The sequence below is a fragment of the Ictalurus punctatus genome, chromosome 14 (assembly GCF_001660625.3).
Source record: "Ictalurus punctatus breed USDA103 chromosome 14, Coco_2.0, whole genome shotgun sequence".
In the NCBI taxonomy this organism is placed as follows: domain Eukaryota; kingdom Metazoa; phylum Chordata; class Actinopteri; order Siluriformes; family Ictaluridae; genus Ictalurus; species Ictalurus punctatus.
Genome location: NC_030429.2, coordinates 10,391,388 through 10,411,729, shown reverse-complemented (window position 1 = coordinate 10,411,729; position 20,342 = coordinate 10,391,388). Strand labels below are relative to the sequence as shown.

General features: G+C 35.5%; 1 protein-coding gene and 1 long non-coding RNA gene across 2 annotated transcripts in view; one reads left to right on the top strand and one right to left on the bottom strand.

The window, feature by feature from the left end:
- LOC108274425 (complexin-1) overlaps positions 1-5,313 on the top strand; it is a 46,036-nt gene extending 40,723 nt beyond the window's left edge. The window contains exon 4 of the mRNA XM_017484589.3: positions 4,153-5,313. Within this exon, the coding sequence (XP_017340078.1) occupies positions 4,153-4,350 (198 nt within the window). The 3' untranslated portion in view covers positions 4,351-5,313. The remainder of the gene's footprint in view (positions 1-4,152) is intronic.
- LOC108274426 (uncharacterized) lies at positions 2,839-7,372 on the bottom strand. Its single transcript, XR_001814468.3, has 2 exons — positions 7,173-7,372; positions 2,839-4,323 (listed from the first exon to the last, which is right to left on the bottom strand). It is a non-coding gene; the product is annotated as an uncharacterized LOC108274426 (long non-coding RNA).
- Between the last annotated feature and the right edge of the window lie 12,970 nt (positions 7,373-20,342).

Below are 20,342 nucleotides of genomic sequence, written 5' to 3'. Positions count from 1 at the left end.
CCCCCATACCATGGCAGACGCTGGCTTTTGGACCTGATGTTGATAACAGATTGGATGGTCCTTTTCCTCTTTGGCCCGGAGAACACAACGGCTGTTTTGTCCAAAAACTATTTGAAATGTTGACTCGTCGGACCAAAAAACATGATTCCACTGTGCTACTGTCCATCTCAGATGAGACCGAGCAGAGAAGTTGGCGGCGCTGCTGGACAGTGTTGATGTATGGCTTCTGCTTTGCATAGTAAAGCCTTAACCTACATCTGTGGATGCAGTGGCGAATGGTGTTGACTGACAAAGGTTTACCAAAGTATTCCCGAGCCAATGTCAGGATATCCATTACAGACTCGGAGATCACGTGCATTCAGAAGTGGTTTTCGGTCTTGTCCTTTACGCACCGAGATTTGCGGATTCCTTGAATCTTTTAATTATATTGTGCACTGTATAAGGTGAAATGCCCAAAATGCTACCAATTTGTCTTTGGGGAATGTTGTTCTCAAAGTGTTGGATTATTCGCTGACGCAGCTGTTGGCAGATTGGCGAGCCTCGACCCATCATTGCTCTTGAAGGACTAGGCATTTTTTGGAGGCTCCTTATATACTATGATTAGACGATTACCTCACCTGTTTCACATCACCTACTTTTTTCAACTTGTCACATCACTATTAGTCCTAAATTGCCCCTGTCCCAATGTTTTTGGAACATGTTGCATGCATCATTTTCAAAATAAATATTTACCTTCAAAAAACTATGCAGTTGATTAGGTAAAACATCAAATGCCTTGTCTTTGATACGATTTTTGCTTAAATACAAGTCAGACTACATTTACAAATCACTCCTCTGTTTTTATTTCCCATACTGTCCTAAATTTTTCAGTAGTACATTCTGTAGATACATTTTTAATCCACTAATTGGGTGCTGGAGTAGCCAAAGAATACAGAATATTAAATATACAGAATAAATACACATCATTTCACATACAAGTATTTATACATATTCACAATGCACAACCAAAACAAAGTATAGAAACAGATGAAAACATTGACTAACATTCAGTGTGTGTGGCAATATATCTGTAATAAAAATAAAAAATAAAAATTAAAAATTGTGTTAATGCTATTATTCTCATTTAATGGATTTACACAGTATGTCTAGATTCACAATAAACCAACATATTCACATAAGTGCAATGCTTAGTTAAATGTCCAAACTGAGTTTCTGTTCATTCTAACTTTATTTATTAATTTGATTTTAAACATCCAATCAAATCTATACCAATTTGTATAAATACTACAACTAATCATCTTTGTAGAATAAATTTTTGCCTACTTAAAAAAATGATCTTGTGATGAATTAGTATGGATTTAAACAACATTAAACTGGTGATCTGGTTGGTTTGATTTATTCATACTTTAACCTTCATAACTTCATAAATGTCAAACAAATCGAGTTGTGAGAAAAGTGCAAATTGTGAAATATGAGACATTGTTTAAAATATTGTTTTTTTTCTTTGAATAAATTTCACTCAAGTATAATATTAAATGAGTAAGACTTTAAGACAGTTTTTCTGTCATTTTTCATGATTAGTTATATTCTTGTGAAATACACTATATGGCCAAAAGTTGGTGGACTCCTAACCATTACACTCAAATGTGCTTTATGAATATCCCATTCCAGATTTAGTCTCCCTTTGCTGTTATAATAAGCTCCACTCTTCTGGGCAGGCTTTCCACTAGATTTTGGAGCATGACTGTGGGGATTTGCTCATTCAGCCACAAGAGCATTAGTGAGGTCAGGCACTGATCCTGTGCGAGGAGGCCTAAAGGTCCCAAAGGTGTTCAGTGAGGTTGAGGTCAGGGCTCTGTGCAGGCCACTTTTGTTCTTACACGCCAACCATGCCAAACCATATCTTGGTGGAGCTCGCTTTGTGCACACAGGCATTGTCATGCTGGAACAGGTTTGGGCCTCTTAGTTCCAGTGAAGGGAAATTGCAATGCTACACTATACAAAGACATCATATACAGTTGTGTGCTTCCAATTTTGTGGCAACAGTTTGGGGAAGAGCCTTATACTGTATGGTGTCAATATAACTGGCCATATATTGTACTTTGATGACTTGTATTGGATTTATGCCACTCAGTAAACAATTACAAAATGAAGGAGAAATAAAATACCTTAGAAAAAAGAGCAAGAACAGTAAAACATTAAGAAATAAAAAAAAAGAGAAGTCAGTTTTTACAATGCTAAATAGGCTTCCCACTGTGTGCCAACAGTGAGACTCCCTACTTTGAATAGATGTGCACTCTTTTTATACTAGGCTTCTCACTTCCCATTAACACACTTTCAAATGTGGTGACTGTCTCATTGCAGGTTGAAGGAAGTGTACGTGTTAAATCAATAATAGGCTTTGGACTGGTTGTGGGCCCAATACTGTGTGTATCATCTGTTAGAGTAACTTAGCAGCAGTTGTTAATTGGTGAGGATTTTGTTATGTTGGTTTTTAGAGTTAATGGACTATGTGCATGGAAGCGTGAAATGGTGAATCATTTCCTACTGTGAGCTAACAGAGTTTGATTAGAACAGATAAATTTATATGCAAAGCCTCATAGTGTGCATCTAGAGGATAAATGAAGGCATTTCTTTGGCTCACCCCATGGGTCTAATTTGTCACAAGGATTCTGACTGCATCCTGACATTTTCTGAAGATGTGACTGAAATACAGAGGAAGCTCCAAGTTTGCTGAACTTTAGGTTCTGGCAGGTATCTGCTTTAATATAACTCTCAAGAGCTTAAAAGCCAAGGCTCACCCCCTACAGTATTAATGGGAAAGCAATTATTAGACCATTGAACAAACAAAATTTTATTAAATACTAGTCATTGACAGAAAAGGTGTGTGTCTTTAATATACAGTTATGTGTACCACGGGAGAGTCATGTTTATTTTTCACTTGGGTGGAATGAAATCAGACATCAATCAGGAAGGACAGCAGTTGCTGCTATACAACAGTTTCAGAAGGTATAATTTAATTAAAAACATTAAAAACATCAAATACTAGGCACAATAGATAAAAATGTTTGATAAAAATGTTTGTCCCTATCTCCTGCCTTACAGTTCTATATGTTGTATGTAAGCAAAATATAATATACAATATATTATAATGTCTCAAAACAAGCAAAGTAAATAAATTCATCTCTAAATGTTTTATCCCTAAGAGTCATCTCTAAATGTTTTATCCCAGTTATGATATTATATACACAAATCTATGCACACAAAATCCCCCAAAGGTAATAACACTAAAACCTAAGGCAAGCCAAAATAAATTAGGTTTCATTTTGAGCCACTGACTCTCAGAGAGCAAGTGGACCATTTGTCATCTAAAACACATGTATAATGAAGTGGCCTTCCCTGCCAATACTTGGCATAGCATTTTAATCAGAACATTTATTTAAAATTAACAAATGCATGTAGTATAAATTAATTTCTGTGAACCACTAAGCTAATTGTGAGAACAGTGGAGGAATTGGGCAGCTTTGCCAAGTGGCAGTCTGCCAACATCATGAGCTTATAGTCATGGACATACAGTCACAGGCTTTGGTCATGGACTTAGAGTCATGGGCTTACAGTTGTAGGCATGAAGTCATGCATTTACAGTTATGGACATGAATTTGCCAAGTTATACATTGGTTGTTTAAGCCATCATCATAAAGGGGGGTCCAGAGACCATCAGGGGTCTGTGAGGTTTTTTTTTTTAGCAGTCATAGAAAGTACAACTCACCGTCATTAAAGCTATTAAATGTATTATTGAGTTATTATAGATATTAGCCTGTTTGACTTGTAACTCGAATCAAATGAGTTTAATCCAAAACTCAACAACTTAAAAACTACTAGCCTATTAATAATTTCAACTTAGACCTAATGTGTTCAGCTGGTAGAAAGTTTGGCACCAATAAATTACTGTATACATTTAAATAATGAGTCTAATAATTGAATAGTTGGATTATGTTCATAAAATAAATCGGTTTACTAAATTATTTCAGAGTTAAAGGGATCCCTGTCTGCAAAAAAACTGAGAACCCCTGGTGTAAGCCATATTACATTTCACCAGCATGAAGGAATTTAGATTCAAACTGCTCTAATTTCTGTCTGTTGGATGTTTAGTATGGTATAAAGAAGAAGGAGGAGAAGGAGGCTGAGGCTCAGGCTGCTATGGAGCAGGCGTCTGAAGGCAGTCTCACTCGCCCAAAGAAAGCCGTGCCTGCCGGCTGCGGTGATGATGAGGATGAAGAAGAAAGTATTGTGGACACAGTCATGAAGTTCCTCCCAGGTCCTCTTTTAGACATGTTCAATAAGAAGTAACACAGTCAAGAATGTGTTGTTATTAAACCTGTCATAAATTTCATAACATCCATCCCCACACCCCCTTATTCCCTACTCTTCACTCATTAGTTCCAAACTTACTGGACTCAGTGAACGTGCCATGACTGTAGTCTTTAATTTGGAGTGTCAGATCCAGAAATCATGCCTAAAATTGTGCACTAAATTCGCAAATATATGTTCCTTTTCAAATTAAAGACACATTTAATGGCAGAGTCCAGGTGATGGAACAACAACAGTAATTATCCAAGCAGCACATATTTTGTTTGTAAATAGCTTATAAAAAGAATATATATGAATACCAGAATATATCAATATATACACAATTACTAAGAGTAAAAGCCATAATTTTAACTTGGAGAAAGTCCTCCAATCCATATCGTATTTTTGATTAAAGTTTGCTGTTCTGTTAAAGATATTATTGTTAAATTCATGTGGTAGAAGTGTATAATTGTATGTAAAGTATCATAATACCATTTATCATAGCATTTAATTATTTCAAATTGTTGTAAATGGCTGGAAGTCCTGGAAAATGGAAATAAGCAAGGGAAAGAAAATAATCTTTTTTAAGCATGAAGATTTTGTGAATGCACTGTGTACAACTTCATTTGAATTTTTAGATGAAATACACTGATATTTAAGGCAATAACTCTGTTTTTTTTTTTATTTCGTTGACTCATACACGCTACCATATATATGTAACGCTCTGCCTTTAGAAATGACAGTACATCCCTTGTGTGTAAACTCATTGTACCACTCTCTAAAAGTGTGTTGATGTGGATTCAAGCATACTAATGTAGTCATGATGAGTGAAAGCATAGAGCTAGGTGCTATAATGAATCAAAATAGCTTAGCTTAGCTCCTACTGTAAAATGCAAGGATGACATAGAGCGCATACTACTACAATTCTACAATTGGACCAATAGGGCTCTGAAAAATTATATATATATATATATATATATATATATATATATATATATATATATATATATATATATATATATATATATATATAAATCCATATATTTAATCTTCATTGTTATCTCTGTACAATAATGAATATAGTAATTCAGTGTTTACATATGTGTTTCTACCCACAACTCAGTTGTGTGTACACTTTAAGTGAGCAGACAGTGACAACAGTGCAATATTTGTTTTTTGAATGAAGATGTCCTGTGTCCGTTGGTTAATTACGGGAATCTTGTCCCAGATCAGCAATAACAGACAATCTTCATCATTGTATATTTCAAGCTTAATAATTAATTCAAGAATGTTAGTGTACAGATGCTGTGTTGTCTTAGTAGTGTCAGTCAAACTAAAGACTTGAGATGCATCTAGAGAAAATGTATATTGCAGAAGAAAGTAGGGAGCAGAGAATTTCATTTTATTTGAGTTTCAGTGTGGGCTGAAAGCTGGGTTTGCTGAGCCGTGCTCTTTTGATGTTGCCTCAGTCTGTGTTTTTAAGATTTTTTGCGCCTTTTATTTAAGTTGTTGTCAGTCAGTGTTTTTCTGGTGATGTATTTGTAGTAATTGATTAGAAGGGGGAAAAAAGAGTGGGTCTGCATTCCTCATTGATGAGAGATCAGATATCAGGGATGACCAATGTGGAAATATTGTGATGCTTTCTTTTAATTTAAAAAACAGTTTAGTGGCTTTGAATAATGTATGGAAACAGGCTTACAGTACATTTCAAATAATACTGATGATGTTTGTATTACAGTAAATCACAACTATGTGCTATTATATATTCAGGTGAATTCATCAGTCATCACACGGTTAAAATCTTATCGGATGAAAATGTGTAATGCGTGACATTTCGAGGGCTAATGTAGTTAGCTATCAGCTGCCACTGGAGTGCTTAAAACATTCCAAAAATTCCAAACATTCCATCTGGCTTAGGTTGATTTCCCAGATTTTTAAATTTTTATTTATTTATATGCAGCTGCTAAAAGCAGAGATGCATTTAGATTAGACAAATGATGTCTAATCTAAATGCATCTAATACTGTGCTGTGGCTCTAATATTAGAGATCATGTGGTAGTGAAGCCTGCAAAGTAATCTCTATGGTTATCTGTCCTGCCATGTACCAATGAGAGTAACAAATATATTGGATTGTACTGTGCTAACCATTTAGAGTCCATTTTACACAAAATAGTAAGCTATGTAATTGTTTGAAATGATTGCAATATAGAAAATCCTCCCATTAACAAAGAATTAGTGTAACATAATATACTTATGTCTAGAGCACAACACTTATTGTGTATTATTGGAATATGTGTATAAACTGCCTTCAGCTTCAGTCCTTGTTGTTGATCACGTATTATGTCCTTTGAGGTGATTATTAAAATACAGTAGGAACACTGCCCGAAAAGTTCCATCACCGCCCATTCACACTATGTTTTCTTGAACCAAAGAGTGGGCCTGTTCGTGACAGAATGTTTTAATGTAGAATTATTTATATTTTTAGTCCTTTTTTCCATTATATAATACACCACATAATCACGTATTACAATTTTACTTTGCATTATTTAACGTATTGCAGTTTGTATACTTGTGTTTGTCTCCATACTTATGCTTAAGCTACTGTCCAGAATGTGACAACAATTCGCTTTTTTAAATTCTTCCATTTTTTGACATCCAAGTTCACCATAAGAGCTGAACACTCAGATCCCCCTCCAATAATCTGTGATCCAAATGGCATTGTGACAGTTTCCAAACCAACAGATATGTCAAAATACAGTTCAAGTAACACACACACACACACACACACACACACACACACACATTATGAGTTTAGCCCTCACCTTTCAGCGTGTCCTTTTCATTCAGATGTTCACATCGAAAAACTGCCTGACAGAAAACTATGAGCTGTTCCATTCTTGTGACTTAAATGTAAATGTGTGTTGTTTCTCTGCACTGTCCTTATCCGTGTCCTCTGTGCTGATACAAGATAAATGATTCTTGCTGTGGTTTTTATGTCTGTAACTTCTTCTTGTTCCTGTCTTTCTGGTGTTGTATTTTTGAGAGAAAAAAAAATCTGTTCCTCTTTTTTGTGCATTCTTTTGTAACTGTGGAAAAAGAAAACTGTTCCTCATCTCTTCTCCTTCTCTCTTTTTCTTCTCTTTCTCTTTGTCGGCAAATTGTATGCATGCATATGGTGTGTGCTGTAGGCAAGGTTGTTAAAGATACTTCTGTGTGTCTCCTGTGTTCCTAATCGCTTTTACCTGTTAGCCCCCACTGCATGCCCATTTTAGATTGATTTAACAGTGTACCACTCCCCCTAAAATGGAATCACCACACACTGAGAATAAAGTGATTTCATAGAATTGCTCATGGTCCTGTGTTTCTGCTCTGCTGCCAGAGCGGCCGAGTGTCGTGCTCATAAAGTCGGTCTCGCAAGTGGGATTCCCTGAGAAGCATGCTTCACTGCGGTACAAGCTCTGTAGACCGAGTCTGCTTTGTACCCGCATGGAAATCAGATGCGAAGCAGTGTTCCCGGATCTCAGCAAGAAACACTGCTGCATGTACAAATAGTTTGTGATTTAGAAATGCAGTGTGCCGCTTGTTTGACACTTTCCCCCCTAAATTCAGATAGAGGACAGTTTTTTTTTGTTCTATATTATTTCGCGAACAAGTTTGCATCAGTTCAATAAACGTGAAAAGGGCTGTGAACTTAATGTACTGTGTCATTCAAAAGATGATAGGATTGTTTTGTCTAAAAGATTAAACTGGTAATTGTGCGTCAAAGAGATTCTCAAGCACAAGCTTCATTGAAATGTAAATCATGGGACTCCAATTAAAAAGTACGTAATAGACTTGAAATTCAAGGGTCCCTTTTTTTTTTTTATTAACAAATTATGTCTAATCTAAATGCATCTAATATTGTGCTGTGGCTCTAGCATTAGGGATCACATGCTAGTGAAGCCTACACTAAGTAATCTCTATAACTATCTGTCCTGCCAGAGCTGTTTAACCATTTCAAATTTACATCAAGCCACTTCTACACTTGACTAACAGAAAATACTGGATGGAAATTGGCCTATAGTTATATAAAATGGTAGCACAGACAATGCACCAGATAGCACGAAAAACTGTTTTTCTGACTCTACTGAAGTTATGGGATCCTCAAAAAAAAAAAAAAAAAAAAAAAAAAAAAGCTAATTTAATATATAAAATAAATTACACATTTCATGAGTGATGTTTTGGGCTCAAAGACAACATACACAGCCAGTTTTTAAATTATAGTTACCCACAAATTGGCTATTAAATAATAAATAAATAAATAAACAAATTCATTAAAAAACTAAATCATTATATTTAATGACTTATTCATTGTCCACTCTCAGTTTATAAAGGGACTCCAAATGTGTGAAACAGTTTCAATAAGCTTAGATTTTTCTTTGATATTACAGTTGATATTAATGCCCTTAACCTCCTGGCAGAGGCAACATGGTTTTGGACTGAAATATCCTATCATTCAGTTTACTTTTATCTATTATTATTATTATTAGTAGTAGTAGTAGTAGTAGTGGTAGTAGTAGTAGTAGTAGTAGTAGTAGTAGTAGTATTTCCCTCATGCTATTTTTGAAGATGTTTAATTAAAAAAATGTTAATAACTTTAAAATGTTTCCTCACTGTTATTATAACACTGTTTCCTCACTGTTATATAAAATTATCAGCAACAATTTGTGAAGCCTGGAGGGAATAACACTACTGAGCATCTTACTGTAACATCTAACAATGTTGGAGACACTTGTTGAAGATCTTAGACCTTCCTTCATGCAGAACACTTAAAACTCCTTTATATATTTGTGTCTGTGTACTGTGGGTGAAAAACATTGATGTTGTGTTACTGAGTACAATTTCATTGCTGATTTAGATTTATTATTAGTTTCTGTCATCTATTGGAAGATGGATACAAGATGGATGTACACACAAATCTTAACCTGCTGGCAGAGGCTACCAGATTTTGGACTAAAATATCCTGGCACATATCAGAATCTTTACAAGAGCTCCTGAACCAACAGCCACAAAACACCCCAAGCATCAATCATCCTGCCCCATATTTTACAGTGAGTATCTGGGACATTATTCTTGGATGCAGTACCCAAACATACAGACAGTGTTCATAGCCACCAAGACCAATTTTGGTTCTGCATTTTGTGGGCTGCTCTGAGTAATAGGGCTTCTTTGTAGAAGGATGACAAAGGATTTCACATCATAAAGTTAATAGCCCAAGGAACCAGGAAGTAATCAATAACATAGTTTCTACAGCCTGAGAGCAAATTCACTCATTTCATCACAATTTTTTAATAATTCTCTTCAATCAAAACATACTTTGACAATATTGTTTTTCAATTTTATGAGAATTTTTTTAAAAGGGCATGTTGTTTCTCAATTTACTTGAGTGGGAAAAAATATATACGATGTTTTTGTACACAATATATTTGTTTTTTTATTTCATTTTTTAAGTTACTGTACATGGAAGTTTAATATCTCTAGTTTTACTGAACAAATGCAAAGAAAAAAGAAATAGGAAGTAAATAGAAAATAAATAGAAATAGAGATGCTTTAAAGATAATGTTTGGATGGGTGGTCATGAAACAAAGTGTTTTCTCAGAACATGGCCATGAATTATTATAGTATGATTACCAGACTTTGTCATTCAATTAATATTGGGCATTGATGCAAAGTTATTATTCATTAAATATATGGCCTGAATAATGCTAATCATTTCACTGTGAGGAAAGATATGTAAAAATTTGTGAGTGCCATTTTGGACTCATCATCCCAATCAAAAGGGTAGTTTTAGCATCAGTGTCACGAAGCAGAGGCAATCCAAATCACAGACAAACTCATGTCAAAACCAGGCAGGGGTAGAAGATCAAGCAAACTGAGCAATGCAGGGCAATCAAAATGAAGGGCAGAAAAAAGCCAAACACTATGAAAAACAAACATAAAAACAATGCTCAGAAATGCACAGTAGACTAGAAGACCTTGGAAGTAAATGAAGTTTAACAGGGAAAAGGTGAGTTCAATAAGCAGGTGCGATAGAGTGGGCTAACATTCAGACTGGACTGGTTTGTGGATTCAGATGTAGAAGCACATTTACGTTCACCAACATTATGGCTGTTTGTCAATGGAACTTTGGTTTTCCTGAACCAAATTTAAGAAAAAAAATTAAAACTGATCTTTGAATAAATAATCTTTGATTAGCCTCAGCTGCATAATCCTGCAATGTGCATTTATATTGCATCTAAAAAGTATCCATATATTTCCTTTTCTAACAATAATTATTCCATGAATGCAGATTATTAGGTACTGCACAATACAGATAGTGTCATCAGAAAGCTCGCAGAAAGGAAAACATTGCTCTAGTGCCTCTGGTGCAAGCAACTACCCACAGTCTCAAAACTCTAATGAAAGTAAATAGCTGCGGAAAACCTCTGTCTGCTTGGCTGCACAAAAAGTGCCGCTATGATGAAATCACAAGGGTACATCTTTCCTAACTACACAGCTCACATATGAGCACCGTGATCACAAAGCACCAGTTTCCACCACAACACAATTCACACTGCATAAAAATGGCTATCCCCTTACTTTCATGTGTGACATCTCAGTCCTGAAGAGTATCTTATATAGTCCTCTCCACAGCAACTTCAGATAGCTGGTTCACGGCAAGTGAACAAATAGATGGGGGACAAAATATTAGGTTTATTAGCATTCTGCCTTTTCAAACTCGACAGTTTCCTGGGAGGTCTCTTTAAAAATGTATTCCGTTACAGTTACAAATTACTTCATAAAAAATATAATCAGTAACGTAATCCAAGTGTCACAATATGAAAGTAATATAATCTGATTATTTTTGTATTCCTTCAAGGTCACATGTGTAAATAAAGTCAAAAGAATAAAGTTAGTTGTTTTTAAAGTAATGTGATCGAAAATACTTTTATTTAGAACTTATTTTAGAGCTTAAAACATGTTCAATGTTTGGATTAGTCTTAATGAAATAAATAAATAAATAAATAAATAAATAAATAAATAAATAAACAAACAAACAAATAAATAAAAGATTACTTTTATTTATTTTTTATACAAAAAGAGGACACCTTTTGTGTGTGTGTGTGTGTGTGGGGGGGGGGGGGGGGGGGGGCTGTCTCAATTGCGTTCAATACAGTGTTACTGGCCACATTTTAAATTTTTTCCAACACTCTTTGAATGTCCATGGAGTAAAATAAAATATTAGATGCCACGAGTGTACCTTCCGCCATCATTTACACAACTGAATGTTCATGTAATACGAAGCAATGTGATAACATGAAATTAAAAATGACCTTGTATGGCCATGGGCATTGTTTCGACTCAGGACAGCTGTCATTGCTGTTATCTGCAAGAAACTGTTTGACGGCGTACACAACAGCACTTCACCTTCGCACACTCCCTGAGGGTAGGCTAATGGTTGAGAGGCAGGAATTTGGCCAATAGTTGCTGCAAGTCTTTTATAATCGGCCAATTTGTGTGCAAGAAGGGGCACACATGTTGCAGTATTAGACCATAAACATGTCATAATGAAACTGAAGCCGACATTTTCCCAGACATTTTCTCAAATTCCTGCCAGACACTTTTTTAATGTCCGAACAAGAGGACCTATCCAGGAAAAAGAGGATGTATGGTCCCCCTAACAAAAGAATTTCAGAGAACAATTTGTGTTCATTTCTACCAAATTAATTTTGTGCAAAATTTATTTGTGCATGCACCAGGAGTTTGCTCATATGAGCCACGACTGGCAAGATAAAACCAGAACTGTAATTAAGCAGCTATCTATATTGTGTTGTGTTAAAAGATTAATTTCTTTAGTTTAAAAAAAAAAAAAATGTAATCCTGATAGTATTCCCATTTTTTACAAAATGTACCTGTAATCTGATTCTTTTCCATAAAGCTCCTGTGCCAGGACATTTAGGAGCCATAAACCTCTTTAACAATGGCTCGAATTTAGACTTACTGTATATACATGTGCTAATCATTTTGCCATAGTGTTACCTTCCAAATTATGAACTCTACCTGCTCTTTCTTACCTTAAACAGGCAAGAAAGAAAATAACACCCCAAACCATGCCTAAGAAGACCATTATAGTGTCTATAATATCATAGACTATAGACCATATGAATACATGGATGTCTTCATGTAATGATAAACAACTCGGAAGGGGAAACAGTATCATAGCCACATGAACTGTGAGGTTTTTTATGATGGCAAGTTAATTTGAACAACAATCTACAAATCTCTCAATCTGACAATCTACAAACACAACTCTGACTCTTATAACTGTTAAGTAAAACAGTTAGCTATCTACAAAACAAGTTATTCATTTACATTTATAAAGAGACATTTTTTAAATGTCAGAAAATGTCTTGTATTTTTGTTAAGTAATGAACTATATTAAGTAAAATATCTTGTTTCTGGTTTAAAAAAAATATATCCATCTTGGGTTTAACCTTCAGAAATCGAAGAACTGTAGCAAGTTCTCCAGGAAGACTGAAACGACACACCAGACAATTTCCTTAGAAGTCATCATTTGATTTCACACATCAGTTTTAAACATAAAGACATATAATGATTTGATAAAAAAAAAAAAATATTGGTTGTGTTACTGTTTACTTCTCTATATAGTAATTATTTTGATACTTAGAAACATTTCATTTCATTATATTTGCAGGTATGTCTGCTTTGAAGAAAGAATGAAAGCCACAGATTGTAGATGTGGGAAAATGAACATCATGAACACAATGAACACAATTACTATGGACACCATCTTGATTGACACATGTAGGAAACAGATTAGCAGTCAAAGACGAAACACTAATGGAAGTAATTATTGAATCTGATCACTCTACTGAAATTAGGGGCAGGTGTGGGCATGGTACGTTCCACTTTCTCACAAAATACCATTTCCTTCTGATGTGCACTGGCACATATCAGTGAAATTATGGGCCATTTAATTTCAGAGGTCATGCTGGACTATTTTTCCATTTCAGTACGTTAAAAAGAGAAAGAGATCGCGGTCTAGCAAGATTGAAAAAGTCCCATTTCAAAGATCCTCAATTAACAGGTCTGAATTCTCAGTGATTTAGTCTGTACTGACTGGCCATATAAAATCTCAGCCTCAGTGAGTCTATGTGATATAACTAAGGAGACTTATGGGATATGAGCTGCAGGAAGATATAAAAAAAGATAAGCATACGGCATAACATGAAATACATTTCACAAAGCTTCACATTCTCTCTACATTCAATATTGTCAGCACTTTGCTAAATGGTTTAGTGCAGTAATGAGCACAATATTTCACTCCCTCGGTTGGTACATGTTCTTTCTAGACTGCATCAGCCAATTGCCTCTATCTAGATATTTACAAAAATCCTGCATCTGCATAGTATTTCCCAGTGATGCAATTAAATTTTCCATTTCTGTTGCTGCAACATAACGATAAAATGAAAGCAGACTAGCATAGCTGTACTGTAAATGGTTGTATAAGCCCATATTATTGGTCCTGTAGCTTAAGCTAATTGTGCTGAACACTCATCCACATAACCCCTCTAGCCATTTACCATAAGAAAATTTCTCAGAGTAAATCCCCATTTCCTCCTTCATAATGTGTACATCTTAGGATTAAGCTCAGAGCTGCAAAATTGAACTGCCAACCATGTATTGAAAAGTGATAACTGAAGTTAACTCTGAATCTGACATGTGACTCTCTCTCTCTCTCTCTCTCTCTCTCTCTCTTTCTAATTCTCCCGCTCTCCTTTTCTATCTTTCTAAGTCTCTCTCCCTGAGAGTTTACTGTAGGGCACAGCGTTGAGTAATTCAGCCATTCATGGTTATTAAGCTTAGTGCATGCAAGACAAGCGAGGGGAAAAAAGACTGAAGAGCTTAGCTGGAGCTGGAGGGCTTCACCGCTATCCCACAGGAGCTATTTGATATCTTATTATTATCCAACTGGATGATGAAACATCTGGATACTCAACTCACAATCTCAACTGAAGACTCAACCACCCACACCTGCCTAAACTATTAGTCCAGTCCCTAGCCATACAGGATACTAATTACATATTATACTGTAGACTGCCTCATTTTTTTAGACTGAATATAAGATGCTCATTTGTCTTACTATCCAGTGCCCGAGAGAGATTTATCTGCACAGACAGAGAGTAAACTCAAGGTAAATAAATTGCTTTGAAAGTGAGTAGAGTTAGCAGATCTTCTTTAGTGCCAAAGCCTCAAGTGGGTTCATTAGGAACTTAGAGCCCTCACTGAATATCATAAGAAACTTCCCAGAGTGATATACTTAAAGCTTGTTTCCCAGACACAGTCTAAAGGTTTTCTAACCTTATAAACTGTTTATAGGGTTAATTTAGTTCCAGACTAGACTTTGTCTGTGTAGAATTTGGGAAAAACTGTAACATTTTAAAATAATTGAGGTGGAATGCTTTAATTATACTAAGTAAATGTAACAACATATGATATAAGTTCAGAATAGAGGTAATGACTTCTCTACTTGCTACATTCCAAAACAGATCCATTCTCCACAATCTACACGCCTTTGTAAATTATGCCTTTCATAAATTGACACTTCATGCATTAGGATTTTCAACAAAACTACAAAACTAAGCTCAGATATGCCAACAAAAACAAAGTGGCAAATGGTTCGCTGATGTACTAATTTGCACATTTGTACATTCATCTACAATAGGACACATTCAAACATAGTGTCCTACACCAAAAAAAATAACAAAAAAAACAAAAACAAGGGAAAGAATAAAAGACAAACTTTTTTAAAAAAAAAATTAGTAATTTTGTCAATAGCCATCTGCTAGCCAGCTCTCCTCAATCACACCACAGCCACCAACTGGGGAGGGTGAAGGCTGGCATGTGCTTCCTCCAAGACACATGAAGCTATCCAACCGTATCTTTTCAAACTGCTAATCATACTGCAACAAAGGGCAGTGCAACACACTTGGAGGAAATCTCTATCTACCCTCTTCTGCATAGATGAGCTCCCAGTTTATCACAAATGACTAGTGCCACTGTGATTGACAGGTAAGAGAGAGTATAAGAGACAGCACAGACAGTTTTGCTCTCTCATCTCCCAGCCATGGATGGCTACTGCTATAGAAAAAGATGGTTGAAGGTTTTCCTTATTTTCTCATTACACTAAGAACATTAATGTTAGCATTGTTTAGTCTGAAACTATGCTTATCCTGTGTCTGAAACACCAATCCCAAGAGACTTATATTGGGCGACTGTGGCTCAGGTGGTAGAGTGGGTTGTCCACTAATCACAGGGTTGGTGGTTCTATTCCTGGCCCAAATGCCGAAGTGACACTGAACCCCAAGTTTCTCCCTATAGCAGGCTAGCATCTGTCATTGGTGTGTATGGGTGAATGAGAAACAATGTAAAGCACTTTGTAGAACCACTAAGGTTAAAAGACACTATACAAGTGCAGACCATTTACTTATATGGGTTGATCTTACCCATTTTTGTGTTCATGCCATTAATTTAGTTGCAGTCTTGTCTGGCAGTTGTTTGAAAGCCACTGTTGCTGCTAGCATGCTAACTTCTGTGACACGTTACTACATTTTTTTTGGTGCTAGTATTATATAACCACATTTTTAATTATATCTACAGTTGAAATAAAAAGGTTATGTGAACCACATCTAGATCCATGTTGTATCCATAAATGCATGCTTACTAATGTACAAAGAAGATATAACTGCTAAAGTATGTAAAGTGGTTTTGTGTACTGTAAAACAATAAAGTCACAGGGACTCACAGTAATGGATTTCTTGGCACTGCTATGGATCATATGGAATTTTAAGAAAGTAGAGACCACTTAGCCAGATTATGGTTATGCGAGTTAGCTTCAATACAGCTTCTGAAGTGTCAGCTTATCCTAGGGTAAGAGGAAATGTTTTATATCTGGTTCTCACTGCTGTGTGCTCAGTAAATAGACCACTGTGGAGTCAAGAGAATAACTCTACTTTTAGTTTGAGTCCACACAGTGATATGCAACACCTAGGGTCCATGCAATCAGCTTTATTCTTACAAAAAGGAAAACACAGCAGCCTCCAATCTTTTGAGTCACTATGTAGAATGCTAGGTATCTAAATGCTTAGCATTCTCTTTGTAGCATGCTGAATTACAAGTATTGACCTTCACCCTCTCAGAACTTTAGTGTTATTGGAGGTGTTTACACAGTTCACTTCTGGTCTTGTAAGGTTTTCTAAGGTCTTGTAAGGTTGCTGTTGTTATTGTTGTTGCTGCTGTTGTTGTTTGAAAGCCTCTGTTGTTGCTAGCATGCTAACTGCTGGGATTCGTGACTAGGGCTCTCTCTGGCCTATCCTTGTGTAATTCAGGATGCACAAATGCATGCTGTGGTGAACCCTGTGGAGAATCAATTACACACACTGTGTTATTTTTGGATTTGCTGTGCCCACCACGGTGTTACCTGCAAAGAAAATGTGCATTGTAACTCCTTGAAAACAGAATGATGTGATAAGCCCTTCAGCATTCAGCACTTTTGTGATCACTACAGTCTGTGTTTACTTCGAGCCTGAGTACAAAAAGCATGATCAAACCTCAATACTAGTTAAAGGAGGGTTCAGGTTTATTTCTCTTGATACTGCAGTAAGCAAATAGCGTTTTGTATAGGCGGAACACCAGACAAAGGTTCATCCGCTAGTGTTTGTCTTTTTATCACTCTCATGTAATTGGATCTCTTAAAAACTTCAGATGAATCTCAGGGGTCACTTGTCTCGTTTGCACCATCACACTTGTTTTCCGCCTTCATCATTTGAAACTGATTAAATTGTACAACATTGCTTTAGGGCATTGAACAATAATTTCAGGGCATGCTTTGATATGTATTAAGTTTTTTAGTATACACTGATGTTAAGCTAAAACTGATTTGGCCCATTGCAAAAATTTAAGCACATAATTACTTTTTTATTTATATTATATATGGAATCTTTACATTCCTTATACCACAGTATTGTTGAATTCCTAAAACAAATTGATCAGAAGGGGTTAATTAATTTTCTACAACCACAACTCTAACATTACAGGTACATCTCAAAAAATCAGAATATCATGAAAAAGTTCATTTTTCCTGTAATTTAATTAAATAAGTGGAACTTTCATATATTCTAGATTTGTTACACGTGAAGTGAAATTTTTCAAGCTTTTTTTGTTTTCATCTTGATGATTACGGCTTACAGCTCATGGAAATCAAAAATCCAGTATCACAAAATATTAGAATAAAGAATTTATAATACAGAAATGTCAACCTGAGAGAGCTCTAATCAGCTAATTAACTTAAAACAAAAAAAAGGCTTGAAATATTTCACTTTATGTGTAATGAATCTAGAATATATGAAAGTTCAACTTTTTGAATTAAATTACGGAAAAAAATTACTTTTCCACAATATTTTTTTGAAATGCACCTGTAGTTCTGGTTGTAAATCAAATGTAAATCAAATAGGACCCTATATTGATGCTCCCTAATGCTTTTAATACATAATTGTTTCTATAGCAACAGCCTACACAGGGACTTGTAAGAAAAATGTTCCATAACTTAAACCTAATAATAAACAGTTTAAAAATGTGTTCTAAAGAAAATGTATAATCATACATAATCATTATATGGTGAAGTTTTCTGTTAGGAGAGTTTTATTAAATATTTATAGGAGTCTCCAGTGTCCATTTCTGCCACAGGAAACTCTTCACTCTTCACAAAAAAAAAGAAGACTTTTTGCATTTTCTGGTTTCTTGGTAAAATGAAAAACTGCTTTAATTGTATTTATTTTTTTAGTCTGGGGGATTATGTAACCACAGACATCTCTTCCCTGTTCATAAGTCCAAATACAATATGCCTAAGGGTTCTATAAGATTCAGTGTATTTCTGGATAAAGTTGTCATGACATATATATTAAACATCTATAATTATCTTGAGCCTTATTATCACACTTGTATTTAATCTTATCGTTATAATCATTTTTTTGCATAGATAATAACTTGTACACAACTCCTGATTGGAAGCTATTATCTTCGGTTGATTAGAAGTAAATATCTGCTGGTTACACTCTGAGCCTAAGATATTTTCTCCTGTCTTACATTCTTTTCTTTGTTACAGCTACTGTAAACACTGATATTATGAAAAACACAATACATAGACAATACATAGTACAAAAGCTTAGTACTACTGTGAACATTTACAGTATGTCTATATACATATACAGACACCCTTATCCAGAGCAACTTACAGAAGTGGTTTATTATTGAAAAAATATCTAATCCTAGCATAAATGGCCTCAGAATACCATCAAGCTAAAGCCTGTTAGAAAAATGTTATTAGCTAGCTAACTTCCAAAATTACATTTTTCATGTACTACATCTTCCACATCTTATATTTGTTTGTTTGTTTAATAGATGAATTGGAAAATCTATATAAAACAGAGTGCTTCAGAACGTTTTGAGTTCATTAGTAGGGTTTTTTTTAAATAAATTTTTATTGTTTGTGGAACTACCAGGGGGGCACGGTGCCTTAGTGTTTAGCACGTTTGGCTCACACCTCCAGGTTTGGGAGTTCAAATCATACTTCCACCCTGTGTCAATGGAGTTTTGCATTCTCCAGGGGTTTTCTCCAGGTACTCTGGTGTCCTCCCCCAGTCCAAAGACATGCCCTGTAGGCTGATTGGCATTTCCAAATTGTCTGGAATGTGTGTGTGATAGGTTTGATAGCTTGGCATCCTGTCTAGGGTGCCCGAGTTTCCTGGGATATGCTCTAGGCTCTCATGTGACCCTGTGTAGAATATGGAAAATGGATGGATGAAATTACCATACATGTAGTTGATGTCACCTCTCAAACTTAAGGCTTACCAATATTTAATTTCATTTAATTTTATTTCATTTTAGTCAGTTGTGAGTTTCTAGTATGGAAATTCTTTCATGTTGCTGCAGTATATCAAGCTTTGTTAAATCATTTTGGCACATCTGTTAAACACACATAATAGTCCTACACAATCGGGTGAAGCAGCTGATTAAAAAAAGCCAAGCATACATTTTATCATGTGATGTTTAAAGCTAACTCTTTCCAGTTCACTTGCTTTCACCCACACTGTGTTCACAGAGCTCATCCGTCTCCTCCGATAGCTCTCTTGTTGCGCTGCCTTTAGAAAGCTTTATCGTATGTCCACCAGTGCTCAAACCTGTCTCTATGGAGCAAAGAAACGGAGATAGGACATTTTGAAACATTCATGTGAGAGAAGCCATGCTACAAGTCCACAATAACTGTCTCTCTGGGACTCATTTTAAGCCTTTTTTTATCCACAACACCTGGAGACCGAGAAGGACATCATAGTAATTATGCCACGTCTTTTCCTATCCTTGCAATTTTCAAAGGAAAATTGACGACATAAAGATTACTACTATGTATACTATACTGATGAATGTATTATGTGCCATGAAAGTATTAAATATTTTGGAGTTTCTCAGAATGCTACGTTCATTATGTTCTCTCTCTTGATGTAAATTGAAATTTAAAACTGACATTTTATGGCAAGACTCCAGAAGTGCAACCTCCACACAGCCCACCACTCAGCCTTTAATGTGTGCCTGTCTCTTATTAATTTTAGAGAAGCAAGCTCCCACATTTCATTTGTTCTCTGTGTGAACGCATGACAGCTGCCAGAGTGCCTTACATCACGCTGAGGAAATCCCAGTGCTACCACACCACTCTCTCTCACTCCGAGAATGTATAAGAGAAAGAGTGAGAGAGGAAGTGACATGTCTGCCAGTGAAATACAGACAACTGAAAGAGTACTGCATGCAGACTGTGGAATAATATCTTAAATATTAAGAAAAATGTATACACTGCTTTTCTTGAGAAACAGGGCTCACAACAAGAAAAAACCTTAAAAAAA